The following is an 18,058-nucleotide window of genomic DNA, read 5'->3' as shown; positions in this document are numbered from 1 at the left end:
ATTTTAGCAGCCATCGAAGCCTCACGTCGACTCGCCGCTAAGTGTGATGAGTGCCAAGTCATGGACCTGGAGCTGCTTCGAAGGCATGTGAAGAAGAGCAAGAAGTTGAGGCCTGTATCCGTGGGCCCGGGTCATAAGTAAGCACTGTAATTATAAAAAATAGACGGACGACTGTTTGGACTTTCTGAATGTCATTATACTTGTTGCCTGTATTTTATGTGTGTAGGTAGATGATTGTAGTAAATAACTCTATAATAATAACATTCATAGCATTCAGCATTGTGGACTGTCAACTATCGCGATAATTGTATGCATTCATCTAACAACTATACTTCTGCTTCTATAGTTTAACGAAGGGTAACGAGCTCCTCGGAAGAGGTGGGGTCTACCGGTAAGTGAGTCAGCAGCTGCAGTGGGTCGCATTATCTATTGCAGACGTACGGATGGCAACGCAAGCGTCAAAGTCCTCCTTAGTAGCGCCCATTTTGATGGCGACGCCAACTGGAACATTCGTCAGCAATTCACGACTACCACCTACACAAGAAATACTCACAGCCTTGGAGCATCTCGTCACTGCCTTCACCGATGATGTGAAGACCGACGACCTTCTCATCAGGACCAGTGCAAATGAGCTTATATGCTGTGGGTTGCTTGTGGTCTTCATCAAGCATGGCGAAAGACATAGCGCGGAACTGTCGATGGCCGTCAGCTCCAGAACCTGGAGCGTCACGTAATCGATGAAGAACTCACAGAGGTTTTGTAAATCTTGATGTTATCGTCACCGAACTTCTCCCTGGCTTCAGGCTCAGAGAGACCAATGGAGCCGATAGTGGGATGGCTAGAGAAGTTGTAAATCCTTCCCACTCTATCAAGGCCCTACTAAGACTACTCACGAGAAGACGACACTGGGGATGTTGTCGTAGCTCAACTTGTCGTTCTTATATTTCTCGGGGCCAAACAGTCTGTTACTCAACCTCCTTCCAGCAGCAATAGCCACAGGGGTCAACAACATCCTGCCTCCCACATCACCAACAGCGTAGATTCCAGGAACGTTGGTGTTCTGGTAATCGTCAACAATGACATCGCCCTTCTTGTCGTACTTCACGCCGGCCTTGTCAAGGCCCAACTTGGCAGTATCAGCGTGTCGGCCAATAGCCCAAAGAAGGCAGTCGACCTCAATGGATTCGGAAGAGGAGTCTAAGTGAACAAGAAGAGAGCCAGAAGAAGTCTTCTCAACCTTCTTGACATGAGTTTTCTTGTGAATCTTCATGCCGGCCTTCTCTGTAAGATGATCAGCATCTGATTCACAAAAACGTGAAATAAGACATACCCATGCAAGGAACCAGGACCTCTGACATCATAGGATCAAAGGTCCTCAAAAGCTGGTTGTGCCTAATAACTAAGTGGGTCTCTGAGCCGAGGGTATTGAAGACACCAGCCAACTCTACCGCGATGTAACCGGCGCCGATGACTGCGACCCTCTTGGGCTGAGTTTCGAGTTCGAAGAATTCGTCAGAAGTGATACCATAGGAAGCACCAGGGATGTCTTTCTCTGAAGGGACGGTGGGTCGGCCACCGACGGCGATAACGATGTTCTTCGCTTTCACGGTGTACTTGTCGCCATTGGGAGGCTCGATCGCGACAGTGTTGGCATCGACGAAAGAGGCCCAGCCTTGATGGTGATCGACGTGGTCCTTCTCAAGATTGCTCTCGCTTTATCACAAATGTCGTTAGCAATGATATCGAAAATGACTCTTGACGCACTAAATACCGTTGAGACGGTGGATGTAGGCGTCTCGCTTGTGCTTGAGCTCGGTCCAGTTGAAGTCAGCAGCGAGCTTGTAGCCCTCACCCTCCTTGCCGAAGCCGTATTGGGCAGATTTACGAAGGTTTTCGGCGACGTCTGCAGTATACCTATGGGAATGTCAGTCCTCATGGGAAAATTGGTTTAATGGCTTGAACACACCACATGATCTCTGGACGGCAAGACAAAGGTTATTATATCGTGAGTTGTTTATTTATAGGGTAGGCTTCATAATAGACATACTCTTGGGCACACAACTGTGATGCATGCATTAGCCTTTATATCATTTGGCAAGGGGAAACATGCTGCTTTAACTCACCCGACGTTCACACAAGTACCACCCAGTCGAGGAGAAACCTCAACAAGACCGACTTTGGCACCGTAAGAACCGGCTCGCCTCTGTTATCAGCATAATTAGTGTCCCTTGAGCCGTGTAGATGGTTCAGATACTAAACAGCTCTAAACTGTACACTCACAGCAGAGGCGAGACCACCGGAACCACCACCGATGACAAAGTAGTCGCTGCATGACTCATCAACGACCTTCACCTGAATGTTCGCCTTCCACGTTCACTCACTATTCGCCGACTTGCTCAGCTTGGGCCTTGTTGATGGGAGGCATTTTCGTGATGGAAGTGCTGACGAAAGTTCTGGTAGCTGAGTAACGGAAAGATTGTCTGGGGGAATTGAAAAAACGGATGGCTGTGGCTGTAACTGCGATAGCTTGTCTGGATGACGGACGGGCCGTACCGAGGGAGAGTCTGGAGAGGGAGTTGAAGGGCGGCACCTTGAATATGTTTTGGGAGGGAAGCAAACTGAAAGCTGAGACGGGATGTGATTTATAAGAACGAATTCATAGAGGAACAAAATGAATGACGAAACTACAAAAATGTCACATTCCAATCTCAGCTGAGATGCTCAACTTATACACATATATTGGGCATTGCGACTCATCTTTATGCCGCGAAAGCCAAAAATAGTCTAGGAATCCAGGTTATCGATGCCCAATTTTCATCACGCATTACTCGCTTGACCCAGCGCGGTGACAAGCAAGTCAATCAAAAGTCAATCGACTTACTAATAAATGATGTGCAAGCAATACAAGAGTAATATGCAGATGATGCTTACAGTGAACCTTTTTCATAGGTGACTTACATCATCCAGTATGGATATGCTTCACGCAAGAGAACAAAACAGCTCGTATAGCATAACAGAAAATTCATTCTCACGCACGCATGATATACAATCTTGAATTCGTACATGGTGTTTAATCATGCAGTTCAGTCATGTAAAAAGACTGTTCTAATCCTCCTCCATCTTATCGTCTTGGTCTTCCGCCTCTTTGTTTCCCAAAGCTACAAGCCCGTCGAGGAAACCTTTCACACTACTCCCCGCGCTCTCAGGCAAACCAAGTTCCCTCATCATGCCACCTGGTAAGCCACCGCTCCGAAGGGCATTGTCGAGGCTCGCAATGGCATCTGTGAATTGAGGTGCAGAAAGAATAGGGGTAATGTCCTCGGCAGTAGGGTTCTCGGGGAGAGAAAGACCAGGAGGCAGGAGAGGAGTGATGGTGGATATCAGAGCAGGATCGGAAGAGATGAGTGCAGATATGTTAGAGGGCGAAAGCACGTCCGTGAGACGGGCATCTATTGCCAAGTTAGACAACCCTGACAGACTTGGAGTCTATACTTCACTTACCGTCTTCAGGCTGACCAAGGGCACCACCACGTGCCCACTCCGCCAAAAGCCTCGCCATGTTCTTCCTACTTGTTTCAGGGTTGGAAGAAGAGCCGGCATCGGCGTTGGCGTCGGCGTTGGCATCGGCGTTGGCATCGGCGTTGGCAGCAGGAGCAGGCTGTGGATTAGTAAGACGAGGAGCGCCAGGAGTCGGTGGCCAATCGCGCTCGAGTTGTTGCGCGGGAAGATCGGCACTACCTGGTCTTTGGTATACAATTGAGTAATTCGTCACAGTTGGTTTATCTGACGACCTACTGGTAGGACGGGTCCTGCAAGAGTTCATTGATATCTACTTGGGCTCTCAGATCACCCTCCCTGGACAATCGTTGGAACCAGAACTACAACGCGTTAACAGGGACCGACCATCGCACCAACATAAATTTGACTTACAAAGTACTTCTGGTTGGAACTGGAGAACTTGAGAATGTGAGTCCTTCCAGTGGGATCCTACGCGTAAATAAGTTTCATGAGATCCTGGCTTTGCATACTGTCTTAAAACACACCTGGGAAACCTTTTCAAAGGTAGCTTCACCGGGGAAGATGATAAGTTCCTATCATAAACACCATTAGCTCCATGTCTCTTTGGGCCTATCCGCCCCAAGTAGCTTACATCCTCAACGCGATTGGTTTCCCTAGATTTCCAAGCTATGATATTTATTTCAGCTCTACTCCATTGATACTATTATATAGCGACTCACAAAGCTGCATCAAGTCGTCTTCCAGCTTCATCTGAATCAGACCCTTCTCGGGTTGAGGGTCAACCCATTTGCTGTTTTCTCGGCGGAAAGCACGTCCCGCGGGAACGGAAAGGAGATATGACATGGTGTTTCGAGTGCAGTAGGATGAGCAACGATGAGATGGAGCGACGACGAGATGGATGCTCAACGACGAATGTAGAGTCAAGAAGCGGAGATTCTATCTCCAGAAGACAATTCAAGAAGGGTGCAGCAGCGTGTGTCTCTCTCGTCGGTTGGATACATATGATGGCGACGCGCGGCTCAAAATCATTAGAAAAAATCATGACGTGGGTGTTCTTGGTAATGCAAGCTGGGAGCAATTTCTAATCAAAAATAATTCCGCTAATCAGCCTTTCTGTACGAGCTTGATGTCTGTCACTGGTCCAAACCGATCTGGTCCGCCTGTCCCGATCCATGTGTGTTCCCCCGCTGCTTATTTATGCACTTCTTCTGCAGCTATCCTTCTCCTCGTCGAGCTCATTCTCAACCTGTTAGTCAACTTATATTCCACAGAAGCTCTCTTGTGAAAGGGTAACAGCCCCAACCATGACCTCCAGGCTCAAACATAAGTTAGAACTCGACCAGGTGAACCTCAACTCGGCTTATCTGAACGAGTCCTTCGTCCAAGTACGTTCTCTGTTCTCGGATGTCATTTTGTGTTCCTGACATGCCTGTGTAGATTGGTACTCCATTGCCTGCTCTTGCAGACACCAAAAAGGACAAGTTAGAGTATGTGCCCGAGTGGAAGCAAGAGGTAGGTACTACCAACCCTGCGACGGCTCCGCCTGACTATTGTTGTAGGTGAAAGATGAGCAAGGTCGACGTCGATTCCACGGAGCATTCACTGGTGGATGGTCAGCCGGATACTTCAACACTGCTGGATCTAAAGAGGGTTCGTTGGTCTGCTCTCATTATTGGACGGATCACTGACAAGGATATTTACGCAGGATGGGCGCCGTCTACCTTTAAGTCTTCGCGGAGCAGTAGAGCCTCAAAGGTCCAAAGGGCTGAGGATTTCATGGATGAGGAAGACTTGCAGCAAATGCGAGACGATAGGCAGCTGGAGAATACTGATATCTTCAGAAATGAAGCTTTTGCTGGGACGAGGGAACCCCTTGCAGATAAAAAGTAAGACATTTCGCAGTCAGTGATGAGCACCGATGTTGATCTTTAGCGAAGCCTTCCATCCGTATTGGAATCCCTGATAGCACCGGCCCAGTCATCCATCGGCGAGAAGCTCCTTCAAAAACTGGGATGGAGACCAGGTCAGGGTATAGGACCTCGTGTCACTCTTCGAAAGTTGAGAATACAAGAAGGTAAACTCGGGAAAGCTAGGCTAGGAATGGATGATGGCGGACACGACGCGGAAGCTGGAAAGCATACTTTTGCTCCAAGGGATGTGAGACTGTTGGTGTATGAATCTAAAGAAGATAAGCAGGGCTTAGGGTTCGAGAAGGGAAAGGGCATGAGCAGGTTGCGTAAGTCTTCTCCATCGACTTTAACAACTCATGCAGCTGAATACATCAACGTAGCACCGGCGATGGCTCCACGACCCCTTGATATTGAGGATGATGACCCTTACGCCGTTGGCCCTTCGACGTCCTCCAGACCTTTCGCATTCGACCATAACGACGACGAAGATGATGTGATCGTTATGGGTGGCTCAGCGCGGCCTGGACTAGGAATGGGGTCAACGGATGTCCAGGGAGGCAAAAAGGCCGTGGATGCAGAAGATCACTGGCATGATGGAAGGCCCGTTTTAGTAGGTTTCATGCTTGATCCAGAAGGAGTTCCTCAGGATAAATGGTAAACTGCAATCTCAGAATCGTTACGAGGTTTTGCTAACATATGATGATAGGTTCCCGATGCCCGAAATACCGATAGATTGGCGGCCGCGCCCTGCACGAGTATGGGGCACTACTCGGAAATGGGACGAAGAGCCGGGGAAAAAGGTTGAAGAAAATGAAGTCATCAGAGGCGCACCTGGAAAGCCTCTCACTTACGAGCAACGCGGTGCCGCCCTGGGAGAAGAAACACGAATGTCAAAAGCCAAATCTGTCTATGAGTACATCACTGAAAAAGATCGGGAACGTCTCGCTTCGGTGTCAGATTCTGCGCAGATAGCCCCGCCTCTCAAATTATCTTTCGTTCCCGAACCCTCCGAATCCGCCGAACATACCCGTACGCCTGCGACTGAAGTTCAAATTCCTCCGCTATCCCCTCGGACGGCTTCTGCCGCTCTCAAAGGCTTTATCCCATATGGTGATGACCCAGCAAAACAAGAGCGTTACCGTTCCTATCTCATCTCTCAGACATATAATACCAAAGACCCCAATCCCGCACTTCTGCCATCATCTTCCTTTGACGAGATCAACGCTGAACTCGAAGCCTTCGCATCATCAGCAAGAATCTTTAAACCCTTGTCATTTGCAATGTCTAACCGTTTCACTTCGGGATCATCTTCTCTCGCTGCGTCAGATCTTAAGCAAGCTAAGCCGGGACTGCATATATATGACGCCGAAAAAGCCAAAGCGGAGATGGAAAAGCCAAAGGGCGTTGATGAAATTAAAATGGATAAGCAATTGACGCCTAAAGAACAAGCGGCCATGAACGGGATGTACGGGAAGATGACTCGAGAGACAAGACAATTTTACCCCGTGAAGTTGCTTTGCAAGCGTTTTGGGGTTGCGGATCCGCATCCAGAGGGAAAGCTTTCCGATTCTGAAGCCGCTCCCGGACCCTCTGCCCCTAGTGTAGAAGGTTTACCAATTCCAGCAAATGATGCCAGTTGGGAGTCAAAGTTTATATATCAAGCTCCCACTGAATCGTCAAAGCCCACCTCCATACCACAATCTACTCAGGCTGTAACCGGCGAGCGAGCCCCAACATCCATAGCTGAAGTGGGCATGGCGGAGGATATCAATCAGGGAAGGGATACTTTGACGTATACAAAGCCCAGCATTGATATTTTCAAAGCAATCTTCGCCAGTGACGATGAAAGTGACGAGGAAGATGCGGATGATGATGAAAAACAAGTGGAACAACCTGGAAAGGTTGCTGGTCCTACGCAAGTGTACAGGGACCCCTTCCCACCGAAAAAAATAGAAGACGAGAAGCCCGTAGACTTGACGACTTTCAAACCCGTGTTCACCTTGAAAAAAGAAGATAATCGGGCTAAAGATGATAAGGAGAAGAAAAAGGACAAAAAGAGCAAGAAGCGAAAGATTATGCTTTCGTTCGATATTGGAGAAGGAGAGGAGGAAGATGAGCCAAAGCAGCAAGTGAAGGACAAGAAGAAGAGGAAGAGAGACGAGCAAGATAATGAGAGACATGGGGATGAGCAAAGAAATGTGAAGCACAAGAATGAAAAGGAGGAAAATGATTTTGAGGGCGAATGGGTAGAAAAACCTGCTATAATACCGCGGTTAGTTGGAAGGAAAGGAGCAGAAGATTTTATGTAACACTTTGTATAGGAGGTCGATGTTGGAATTATAGCATTCTACGATCATTTGCATGGCATTTTCAATGGCCCAATCATGTCTCAAATGTCAATGCTGTCTCTTTTATCGTGACTCTGGCCTGTCTAGCACCCAACCATGTTATCTGTACGTCACTTAAAGCCGAAGTTGAATCAAGAGGACCTAGGAGTCTTGCATCAGAATTGGTTTTCTTGGACAGTCTCTGAACTTACGGTCATCGGCCCTCTTAAATTCTATCCGCTTGAACGGCTCCCCCTTTTCACCACCTTGCCTAGGTGGACCACCGACGTTGAAAAATCCGCTTAGACTACTCCCAACCTTCCAAACGGTGACAGACCCTTCCTCTATTGACACTGTGACCAGTCGACGTCCATCAGGCGAGAAGCAAACCGCCGAGGCTGGGGCCTTGTGCGGTTCAAGGACGTATAGTCGAGATGCAGTCTTGAGATCATACCTGGAATGGATGAGTGGTGATAAGAGACAACGTTGCAGAAGCACCTACATTATGACTGCTCCTTCGTGTGTCCCCACAGCCAGGCGCTGAGTCCGACTGTGGAAGTCAATCGTAGAAAATCTGCGAAGAAATTCAGTTTCAAACGAATCATATCCTACAACAAGATAGACTTACGCTAAAACGAGCTCATTTAAGATGACAGTAGCTGCTTGCCAGACGTCATCCCTCATCTTACCAACATTCGGGTCGAGACTCTTAACGACCGCCTCTGCTATCCTAGGTAATCCATTCTCCAACACTGCGGGCTTTTTTCTGGCCATAAAGACACATAGCTTCATGATACTACTTCTACTCTCGGCGCTCTTGGCGTCCAATATGTCCATTGAAAGTGTAGACATGAAAAGAGGGGGATTAGAGGAAGCGACCAGCAGAATAGCTAAACGCGCTTGAGCGGCTATGCTAGTAGAAGAATGGGAGGACATGGACGGCGGCTCTTTGTTGGTTGCCAGATGGAAGAGGCGGCGCAGAAGGTCCGAAGGGTCTACATAGCTTTGCCAAATTGTAAAACCTTTCGAGCAGAGCTCTACCGCTAGAGAGATGTAGTCGCAGTTCGGTTCATGAAGGTAAAGAGCCACTGACTCAGCGAGAGCTTTGAGCGCACTGTCGGAGTTGTCAGTTCGGCTTACGAAAGATTATTGTCACTCACGTAGGACCCATGCACTGATATTTTTGCAAGGCGATACCACCTAATACCGTCAAAGCATTGGCGGCCGAACCACAAAACTTGCGTTCCTCGGGCTGAAGGATGGGCACTATCGTGGTTTTTCATAAGAAAAATGTTTTTACTCCCATAAGCAACTCACGTTCATGTTCTCTGGTTCGAGCAACTGTGTCTATCTCAGAGCCTGACAGTCTCCCTACTCTGGCCGCAAATAATAATCTGGCCGCCTGATGAACGTCGTCTATGGTATCCGTAAGTATTTCGGCTCATCAATGTTCAATCAACACATACAGGAGGGATCCATGTAGTAAGACGCGAAGAACTCTAGGTCCGGTTCGATGATGTTTGGAGGTAATGACGCAGTGTAAAACGCTATCACTTCAGCGGCCCATTGTTCTAAATCTATCATACTGAATTAGCGTCATACTGTCAAAGTCACGAGTATATATATATATATACCTGGGGAGTCTAAGAACGGTCTTAAGACAGTTATGATTGCCAACTGTCTCACCCCTGTGATTCGCTCCGATATTCGCCATGAGTCAACTCCTTGCGCATATACAATTTCATGGGTACTGTCATGATGGTCAGTGAAAACCGTCTAGTGTAAGTGATGGCAATATCACTCACTCTGCACTTCCATATCCTACCATAATGGGTTTCTCAGGCTTGTGCACACCTAGGTTCCTGATACACGTCTCATCGACTTTGTCGCTAACTCCGAAGGTAAAAAGAATAGAGAGAAGGCTCCGAAGAGCTGGAAGAGGACTATGATGCGGGTTGTTCTTGGAAGAGTGCAACCAACGACCGAGTTCGCGAAGATCGAGATTGAGAAGACGTCCAAGTTGGCTTGCTGCATATGGCTGAGCCACACAAGCGGTCAAAGGTGTTTGTGTATGTCGTTTTGTTAAGTCACTATAGTCAACGTCAGTCTCCTATTTCGGCAATGACTGTCAGGAAGATATTTACACTCTCGTCCAGTTCCCAGCCTGTAACATATCTTCCGCAGCGTCCAGCCCTGTGGAGCGCCTGAACTCCTGTGTTTCGGTATTCCATACCCTTGCTTTCCCATTCGCATACGCCAGGAGGATGTCAGTATTTGCCAAATAGATGTGGCGGAGAGGAGATCTTGCAGCCGGAATTAGGAAAAGCCTGAGAGGCATCAAGGACGTCAGTTTGTTTCCTTTCTGCAAAATTCAGTACTTACTGTTCCATTTCGGACAGGGATATAATACCGACGGTGCCCGCTTGGGAGGTACAAAGCAATGTGCCATGCAGAGGCCCAGCTTGAGGCATATCCAAAAGCACAAAATCGCTTACTGGCCAGGCAAAGAGTGTCCAGGAGCCGCAAAATTGGAACTCTCTATGGGAATGATCAGTCAAGTTTTGTCTGAGAGTACGCATAAGGTAACATACTCTACAGTCCATATCCTAATTACTCCATCTTCATCGCCCGCAACAAGATACTTTTTGTCATTTTCCTCTGGACCTCGTACAATCTTCATACACGTAACAGCTGCGTCGAGTCGGTCAACACTTGGCTTATCATCCGTAGTAGGGTCTATATTATCTTGATGTATGACCCTATCTAGCTTTCGAAGATAGACATTTCCTTGGCCTACAGGTTGTCAGATGTTTGCCCAATTTGACGCATTTGAGTCAGGCTCACGATCAGCAACAAGGACGTTCTCCACTCCATAAGGCACGACATGACTGAAAGAACCATTTTCTTCTTCTGGTGGTTCCTCGAGCGTCAGATACTTTTTAAAGCTGATTACAGGGCTATCTATGTCTCCCTTTTGCACGGCGCTGACATTACTCAACAAGAGCTTTCCCGACTCTGTCAAGCAAATAGCATTCACATCATCATCGATAGACTTCTGTTCAAACCTTAGGTTTGTTAGTTTACAAATGAAAGACAGTCAGCCAAAACCTACTTCAGACGACTACCTTCCTTGGGCACCTCATTACCTTGCGGCGCATATACAGCAAGCTTTCCATCCTTTTCATCGAAGTCAGTTCTGTCGCATTTCCCTTTTAGGAAACTCCCTTACTGCACGCAGAATGACGATTTTTTTCCAGCCTTTGCTGAATACCACCTCTCGAGCGGATACCCTTTTTGTCCATGATATTGTCCCCTTAATCCACAATGATTTCCCGTCACATTGAAACTCCTGTACCGCGGTCAGCCTACCAGTGCTGTTACTTCGATTTGCAATGGAGCTGCTCACATCGATTCCATCATCAGCCCACCCAACTCCTTCTCCATTCTCATGCAACTTAATTCTTGTCCAATGTCCGTATCCGTCCCTCTCAACTTCTTTACCCTCTCCCAAAGCAGGATGTATGATCGGCTGATCGCCATGTTCTTCATCTTTTTTCTTAGACCAATCCGTTCGCCGAGCAAGGAATCTCGCAAAGCTGTGTTCTTTTTCATGTGGATGAGATTGATGGGGATCGAGAAGGCGGGATGAAGAGACCGATTTTCTTAAGAGAGACGAGGAAGCGTCTGACGACTCAAGATTCGGTGTATGGGAGCGAGAGGGATAAGCTGCTGATGAATGCCCAGGATGAAGTTGTAGAGAGCTCGAAGGGGAGGCTTTGTGTTGAGAGTAGATGATAGGATATGATGTTAAGGATGTGGGAGTTGCGTGGATTAAGTAATTAGCTAAGTAAACAAGCCCCATCAGCTAAAACGTTTACAGGATATTCCGAAAGGATACTGACTATCACCGTCCTGACATAACCCAACGTCACCTTCTCCAGGAAGCTCGAGCTTTGCAATAGGATCGAGCAAAGGCTGTTGATCCTGATTGAATAGCAAGATTATTACTCGAGTCACTTCTCCGTTAGGGCTAGGTGTTTCACAAGGCCAGGGAAGACCATGTGCAACGAGTATATGTGACTAATGGATTTTCGTCAGTCATTTGATCGTGGTTTTGAATAGAACGAAGCTCCCACTGTATCGTTTCTAGCCATATGTATACCACTCCAGGACCAGACTTGCCCTAGCTTGACGGTGGCAGTATTGCTGTTAGAAGGGTCCTTCTGCAAATGACGTGAGTTGGGCCCCTCAAGCTCCAGGTAATCCACGCATTGCAAAGTGGTCAAAGAGAAAATCTCCAACAGTCTGGCGCAAGGGATCAGTTAGCTCAATTTTCCAAGCATGTTGATACACTTACCCTTCATCTCTTAAAACACACAAGATTCCCAATTCTTCAAAGGCCGTTAAGCTCACTATCTTTCCACGATCCACCCGCCTCAACACAATTCTCCAGACCTTTTTATTCCCCCACTCGCATCCGTGACTTTTGGCATGGCTTCCTGGGAGGTTATATCCCTGACCAGAACTCGGACTTCTTTCTATCGCGGCTTCAACCACTTTCAGATCCTCACTCTCCTTTTCAGACTCTCGCCTTTCGTTTTCCATCTCTCTGTCCACATTGATCTCTTGCATTATCTCGTCAATCTCTCTTCCTTTCTCTTCTGCATCTGACTGTGAGCCTTTTTGCCAGAAACTGAACATGCCTACAGTACTGGTGGTTTCTGTGGACAGAGACATGGAGGACTTTGGGGACGTCGTCCCGGAATCTTGCTCAGCTTGGCCATGTAAACCTGCCAGACCTCTCCGTCCGATGCCCAAGCCTGCTCCTATTCCTGCATTTTCTCTGCCACTGTTATGCTCTCTGAGCTGCCCCATAAGCTCCATTCTCCCGGATAAGCTGGACCGGTGGACATGCTGGTCGGGAGGAGCAGCAGAAGCAGTAGCCGACGAGAGAGTAGCCGTAGGTAACTGATGAGTAGAGAGTGGAGGAGAAAAGGCGGAAGTGCGACGCTGAGAGGATGATCCTGCTGTAGATGCTGTAGAAGTTGCCCCAGGCCGTTGAGATGGTGTATGTGGTCGAGCGGGTGCTGGTCGAACGCGCCGAGGAGAAATTGGTGACGAAGTGTAGATGCTGGGTATATGAGTAGATGTCTCTTCCTGCAATAGGTCGTGATCATCAAGAGGTGGTGCCGGCTGGTCCGCAACGACCCAGATGGTATTGTCTTGCGTTGCAAGAGCTGTATAGGCTGATTGGCCGTGGTTAGAGTTGACCGTCCAGTGTGCGATGTGGGTGGGGCGGAGGGGAAGGGCGTGCCTTGCTTGGGAGGGGAGTGTGGGATGTAGAAGGATGGGGATGGTGAGTGGGGGAGGCGGGGAAGGCATGCTGGGCGACGGACGGAGGTGTCAACAATCCCAAGGACAGCGAAACATGACGGAATGACGACCGACGGCTGTTCGCCAGTGAAACCTACACGGATCGGGACAACTGGTCACCGCTTGCGGTTATGGTTCGGCCGCCACGACATAGAAAATGCATAATGGGTTTAGAACAACATTTGCATGATAGAGTTAAGTAGCTATAGTGTATATGGGAGTACTTAAGCCACGTGTACCTGTACTACTACTACTATTACAACACGTACAGACATCTGCAGTGATGATCGGCTTTCCTTGGGTCACGAGCAACAACCACCTCGGAGTAATAAGATTTTGCTTAAGTGTTGCCATTGGTAGCGATTACAGTAGTGACAGAGGTCGACAGCAGAGGGCAATTGGTAAGAGTGGTCTTACAATTCCTGTAACATAAATGTGCGGCGATACCATCTGAATATCCTTAATACTCAATGGAGTAGTAGACGGATTTGGAGCCGTGAGTTGCGGAGACCGTGAAGGCCCACACTATTTTGCCCGTGTCTGAGCACTTCGGGAATCATATGATGAACTTGGTGCAATAATTAAGTGTCCAGCTCGTTGAGTTTCGAATGAGATGGTTGTCACAAGCGGCAACGAGATCAATATGCAGCGATAATCATTGTCATTTTGCCCCACTTGTGCATGCTAATAGTTAGATCCTTAATGACCGGATCCGCTCATCGCGGCCAATGCTTCAGCCTTCTCCTCTGCGGTGAACATTCGTGGCTACACGCAACGTCATTAGTATACCGGATGATATCACTGTCATAATGTGACCCACAGGAATGTTTCGTTCCCTATAGTATGTGATCGGATGAGTTGAATAAGTGAGTGAGTCACAGCGTCAGTTATAGCTACAAAACAGAGCATGACAAAGTTCAATACTGACCACTTGGTACCATCGGGGAAGAGAGGCGCTATGGAGCTACGTTAGCAGATATTCAATTTGGATTAAGTTCAACCGTACTCACGTCGATATGGGTCAGGGTGGATCCCTTTGGCAAGCTTCTCCTCCGCCTGTTCGAGCACAATGGCGAGAGCTCGGGGATCGGTGATGTTCCTAGTGAAACCAATCAACAACTGTTGCTGAATGCGATACCGCAGACGGAATCAGGAACCGGACGACGGATTGATCAAGCAATAGTTGCGACCGAGAACGCATACTGGGGAGAAGTCCAGGCGTTCCCTTTTGACCTCCATTCTCATTCTCATGCCCTCTTAGGATCCAACATCCACAAGCTGACCTTTCTGTCGTAAATTCGTTCAAGCCCATCACAGCCTTTACCCGATCCGTCACGCCCGAAAGACCCCAACAGTCAAACATACCTGTTCCTCTCAAATTCTGCCCTAATCTCAATGGCCTTTTGTCTCCACAAATCTCTTCGGATGTACCAGTTAAGGGAGTTGACAAGGTATCGCTTGTAGAGAGACTTGACGTAAAGTCTACGATCCCCGTATCAGCTTCTGAGCTATTTGTTCGACAAGAAAAGGTAGCTTTATGGCTTACCGATGGGCATTAGAGAAGGCGGAGGGAGGGGCAGACATGGTGTTAATTGCAAAAGAAAGAGCGATATGGAAAGAGGTGTAGTATGTATAAGAGCATCTTTGATAGGTTGGCGTGTGCCAAAGGTTGTTTTCGCGGCCTATGTCAATTAGGCTGCCCCCTTTTCATTTTAGGCGTGAGTGACAGGAGGTTGTTTGTGCGCACGCCTATTGTTTGCACAGGTGGTTTGCGCAGGAGTTGTCCCGATCCGTGTGCGTCACATCTTTCCTCAAGCATTCGTTTAAATTTATCCTCTTGAGTAGTACTTGTTGCCTTGCTGGACTTGGTAGTGAAATAGTACCCTACATGCTCTGCTCCCGCTCTGCATGCACAGATTCCTTTAAACATCTGCAACAGTTGTCCGTATACACCATCATGGATACAAATGTCGTCTATTTGTCGTGCGTGGTGTTCTGGGTTGGACGGCGATTAAAAACTGTGCCACGTCACGCTGACTTGTTATTTGCGGTTGTTGTTGCAGCAACAATCTGACTGTCGCGCATTGAAGCGATCCATCCACTTTGGCTCGATTCAAATACATCGACCCGTTTCTTTCCATCTCATATCTTTTTCCTCAAACAGCTTTCATCTTTCAGCCAGTCCCTTGCAAATGCCTCCTCCCACCTCTTCTCTCAAGCCCACTGCTGCCAAGTCTGCCACTGATGCCGGCAGCGGTGCAAAGGCCACTGGCGACAAGAAGTCCAGTGGACAATTGGCCAAGCCTGACCAGTCCAAATACAATGCAGAGCAAGATGAGATCAACAAAGAGATTGCCGCTGTCAAGGAGAAGATTGTGAGTGCTTACATGGCCAATATTTTTAGCCAGTACTGCGCAGAAGCTCATGGAACCCTTACTGCTTCTGCCCTTATTATCCCACGTTACTTCGATCTGCTGCGCTATCATTATTTTGTACATTGCAGGAGGCTGTCCGTTCCCGTATTGCCCTTTCTCAAGCGCCGACATCCAACGACCGTCGATCTGCTATCAAGGCGGAGCTTGACAGCCTCCGCTCTGAACAGGCCAAGTTCAAGGGTGACAGGAACAAGCTCTTTGAGGAAATGAAGCGGTTGCAGGAGGGCGTCCAGAAGAAGATTAAGGACGTTCAAGGCCAGAGAAACAAGTCGGGATTCAAGAGCGTAGCTGACATTGATGCCCGAATTGAGTGAGTCGCTCCAAGTACTACTAGTCGCGTGCACGGCATACTGAGGTCCCATTTTTATCGTCCAGGTCCCTTGACAAGCAAGTTGAATCCGGCAGCATGAAGCTTGTGGACGAGAAGAAGGCTCTTCAGGAAATCACCACTCTTCGTCGATCTCGCAAGACTCTTGAAGCCTCTGGCTCCATCGACGAGAGCATCGCTGCCGACAAGGCTAAGATCGATGAGCTCAAGAAGCAGCTTGACGACCCTGAAGCGAAGAAGGTCAGCGACAGGTTCGATGAGCTGAAGAAGGAAATGGATGGCTTAAGGGAGGAGGGTAACAAGGCTTTCGAGGAGAGGGGCAAATTGTTCGACGAGAGAAACAAGCTGTCTGCCGAGATGGTAAGAGACATTTGATTTGGACATTTGGGCAAATCTGATAGTATAAAAAAAGGACGAGCTTTACGACCGAAAGCGAAAGTCTGCCCAGAAGTGGAGGGAGGACAACGACAAGTGAGTACTGTCTATTGCATTATTAATGGAGATATAATTAATGCGCCGCACAGATACTACGCTAAGGTCCAAGCCGATCGACAAGCTCGTCAAGAACGTTTCAAGGTCGAAAAGGCCCGAGAAGATGCCGAACGACGGGAGCAGGAAATCGCTCGTCTTCGTGAAGAAGCTCGTGCTCCTGCGTTCGCCTCCGAGACTGACGACTGCGGTGTCCTCATTAACTGGTTCAAAGGCAAGTACGGCTCTGGTGAGGTGCCCTCTACCCATGCTGGCGGTAAGCCTGATTCCGCTACTGTCGTTGAGGGTGTCAAGGCTTTAGAAATCCGAAAGGTGGACGACGAAGCTTTCAAGGGAATGACTTTGAAAAAGAAAGATGATGAGCTTGGCGGATTCTTTGGTGGCAGCGGAAAGAGCAAGAAGAAGGGGAAAAAGGGTAACAGCGGCACTGCCACCCCTGCTAATCAGGAGGGAGGAAACAGCACCAAGGAGGCTGTCAACTTGCCTATGTCTCTCTTGAGTACTCTTTTGAGTCTGGGTATCTCCCCTCCTAGCGGCAAGGACGATGTGCAGAGGACGGTAGATGATCTTGAGACGAAGAAAGCTTGGTTCGAGGCCAACTCTGCTGCGAAGACTAAGGCAGGTATCGTTAACTAATCTTTCCAAGCTCAGACACTGATATGGTAAAATACTTGCAGGCCGAGATTGAGCGCGTGGAGAAACTTGTCGCCAAAATGCAGAAGAAGAACGGTGCTACCACTGAGCCCGAGTCCGAGAATGATACATCTGATGAGGCTCAGGTGAAGAGTGGCGTCCACGAGCCCTACCACAGTAAGTCTGCATGACTAAAATGGGGCTTGTACGTAATGCTGAGACTTGATTCGCTAGCTGTTGCTGTTAGCGGCGAGGCTACTGGTCCCGAAGAAGTTCAGGAAGATGGCGACCAGCTTCCCCAGGAGGACGACGAGGAAGGAGAAGCGGAGGTCAAGAAGGTTGACTCTGCTCTGGATGAGATCAGAGAAAAGGAGGGACTTTAATATGTCTTTTTTCATCTTTTGAAGCAGGGTTGAGCGTTGTAAAAGTGGCATTAAGGGACGTTGCACGACAAAACAAAAGCAAAATTCGTTCATGGTTCTTTATGCATGATGCTGATCATAAGTTTCCTGGTGTTCCGCTTTCCGTCGTTTACCGTCCTGTGTCCATCTTTAAAGTCGGGATTGGGGCTCATCGGGGCCCGGATGGAGCCCGAGTAAGCCGATGGCCGATGGGGACCGAGAACCCGGGACCCAATCCGGCCTCATCATCGTGGCTGCTGCTGTATGTCTTTATTTACTCACGCTGCGAATTGGGGACTGGGAAAAGGAGGAATGAACAACAATTGGCGAAAACGAAGACGGATAACGCATGTGCTAGCAGCGAGCAGCGAGTCACAGCAAGCATACACGCAGGTAAAAGACCGAGACGCAGCAGATGGCGCAAGCAGTGGACGTAGTTCCCATCTTCCAATAATAGTTCTTCCGAATAATTAACTTTACCCAGATCTCGCAAGACTTATTTACATACAGTTCCTGCTTACGTCGGAAACTCGTCGCCCCTCCTCATGAAGAAGAAAACACAGCAAATGATAAGAGTATAATAGCTTATAGAGAGAGCATTTTGGGAACAGCCTCCTCCTATTCACCTTTAATAGTGTATCAG

General features: G+C 48.3%; 6 protein-coding genes across 6 annotated transcripts; 2 read left to right on the top strand and 4 right to left on the bottom strand.

The window, feature by feature from the left end:
- Nucleotides 1-347: 347 nt before the first annotated feature.
- On the bottom strand, nucleotides 348-2,425 carry CNBE1510 (hypothetical protein; the record flags this gene model as incomplete). The annotated part of the gene is made up of 12 exons (XM_770343.1): nucleotides 348-385; nucleotides 442-501; nucleotides 554-692; nucleotides 751-838; nucleotides 894-1,281; nucleotides 1,331-1,713; nucleotides 1,765-1,914; nucleotides 1,967-1,976; nucleotides 2,048-2,061; nucleotides 2,124-2,203; nucleotides 2,281-2,326; nucleotides 2,382-2,425. 12 exons carry the CDS (start codon nucleotides 2,423-2,425, stop codon nucleotides 348-350), a joined length of 1,440 nt encoding a protein of 479 aa, XP_775436.1.
- A 680-nt stretch (nucleotides 2,426-3,105) lies between these two features.
- CNBE1500 (hypothetical protein) lies at nucleotides 3,106-4,362 on the bottom strand (the record flags this gene model as incomplete). The annotated part of the gene is made up of 7 exons (XM_770342.1): nucleotides 3,106-3,449; nucleotides 3,502-3,743; nucleotides 3,796-3,878; nucleotides 3,931-3,987; nucleotides 4,044-4,091; nucleotides 4,151-4,185; nucleotides 4,239-4,362. The coding sequence occupies 7 exons, from the start codon at nucleotides 4,360-4,362 to the stop codon at nucleotides 3,106-3,108; spliced, it is 933 nt and encodes a 310-aa protein (XP_775435.1).
- Nucleotides 4,363-4,823: 461 nt separating this feature from the next.
- On the top strand, nucleotides 4,824-7,738 carry CNBE1490 (hypothetical protein; the record flags this gene model as incomplete). Its single annotated transcript, XM_770341.1, has 8 exons — nucleotides 4,824-4,904; nucleotides 4,957-5,031; nucleotides 5,079-5,169; nucleotides 5,225-5,405; nucleotides 5,457-5,755; nucleotides 5,810-6,083; nucleotides 6,136-7,037; nucleotides 7,092-7,738. The coding sequence occupies 8 exons, from the start codon at nucleotides 4,824-4,826 to the stop codon at nucleotides 7,736-7,738; spliced, it is 2,550 nt and encodes an 849-aa protein (XP_775434.1).
- A 73-nt stretch (nucleotides 7,739-7,811) lies between these two features.
- CNBE1480 (hypothetical protein) lies at nucleotides 7,812-13,138 on the bottom strand (the record flags this gene model as incomplete). The annotated part of the gene is made up of 19 exons (XM_770340.1): nucleotides 7,812-7,918; nucleotides 7,969-8,210; nucleotides 8,259-8,330; nucleotides 8,385-8,870; nucleotides 8,917-9,022; nucleotides 9,074-9,172; nucleotides 9,223-9,333; nucleotides 9,391-9,506; nucleotides 9,562-9,846; nucleotides 9,901-10,083; nucleotides 10,139-10,294; nucleotides 10,348-10,543; nucleotides 10,601-10,821; nucleotides 10,869-10,933; nucleotides 10,986-11,105; nucleotides 11,163-11,599; nucleotides 11,659-11,836; nucleotides 11,893-12,061; nucleotides 12,114-13,138. 19 exons carry the CDS (start codon nucleotides 13,136-13,138, stop codon nucleotides 7,812-7,814), a joined length of 4,374 nt encoding a protein of 1,457 aa, XP_775433.1.
- Nucleotides 13,139-13,828: 690 nt separating this feature from the next.
- On the bottom strand, nucleotides 13,829-14,713 carry CNBE1470 (hypothetical protein; the record flags this gene model as incomplete). The annotated part of the gene is made up of 6 exons (XM_770339.1): nucleotides 13,829-13,894; nucleotides 13,950-13,965; nucleotides 14,058-14,085; nucleotides 14,140-14,228; nucleotides 14,495-14,611; nucleotides 14,676-14,713. 6 exons carry the CDS (start codon nucleotides 14,711-14,713, stop codon nucleotides 13,829-13,831), a joined length of 354 nt encoding a protein of 117 aa, XP_775432.1.
- Nucleotides 14,714-15,321: 608 nt separating this feature from the next.
- Nucleotides 15,322-17,397, top strand: CNBE1460 (hypothetical protein; the record flags this gene model as incomplete). Its single annotated transcript, XM_770338.1, has 7 exons — nucleotides 15,322-15,504; nucleotides 15,633-15,874; nucleotides 15,940-16,252; nucleotides 16,305-16,363; nucleotides 16,417-17,008; nucleotides 17,059-17,191; nucleotides 17,249-17,397. 7 exons carry the CDS (start codon nucleotides 15,322-15,324, stop codon nucleotides 17,395-17,397), a joined length of 1,671 nt encoding a protein of 556 aa, XP_775431.1.
- Between the last annotated feature and the right edge of the window lie 661 nt (nucleotides 17,398-18,058).

Source organism: Cryptococcus neoformans, chromosome 5, assembly GCF_000149385.1.
Source record: "Cryptococcus neoformans var. neoformans B-3501A chromosome 5, whole genome shotgun sequence".
NCBI lineage: Eukaryota > Fungi > Basidiomycota > Tremellomycetes > Tremellales > Cryptococcaceae > Cryptococcus > Cryptococcus deneoformans.
Note: the sequence above shows the minus strand (reverse complement) of the source record. Positions and strands in the feature narration are given on the sequence as shown.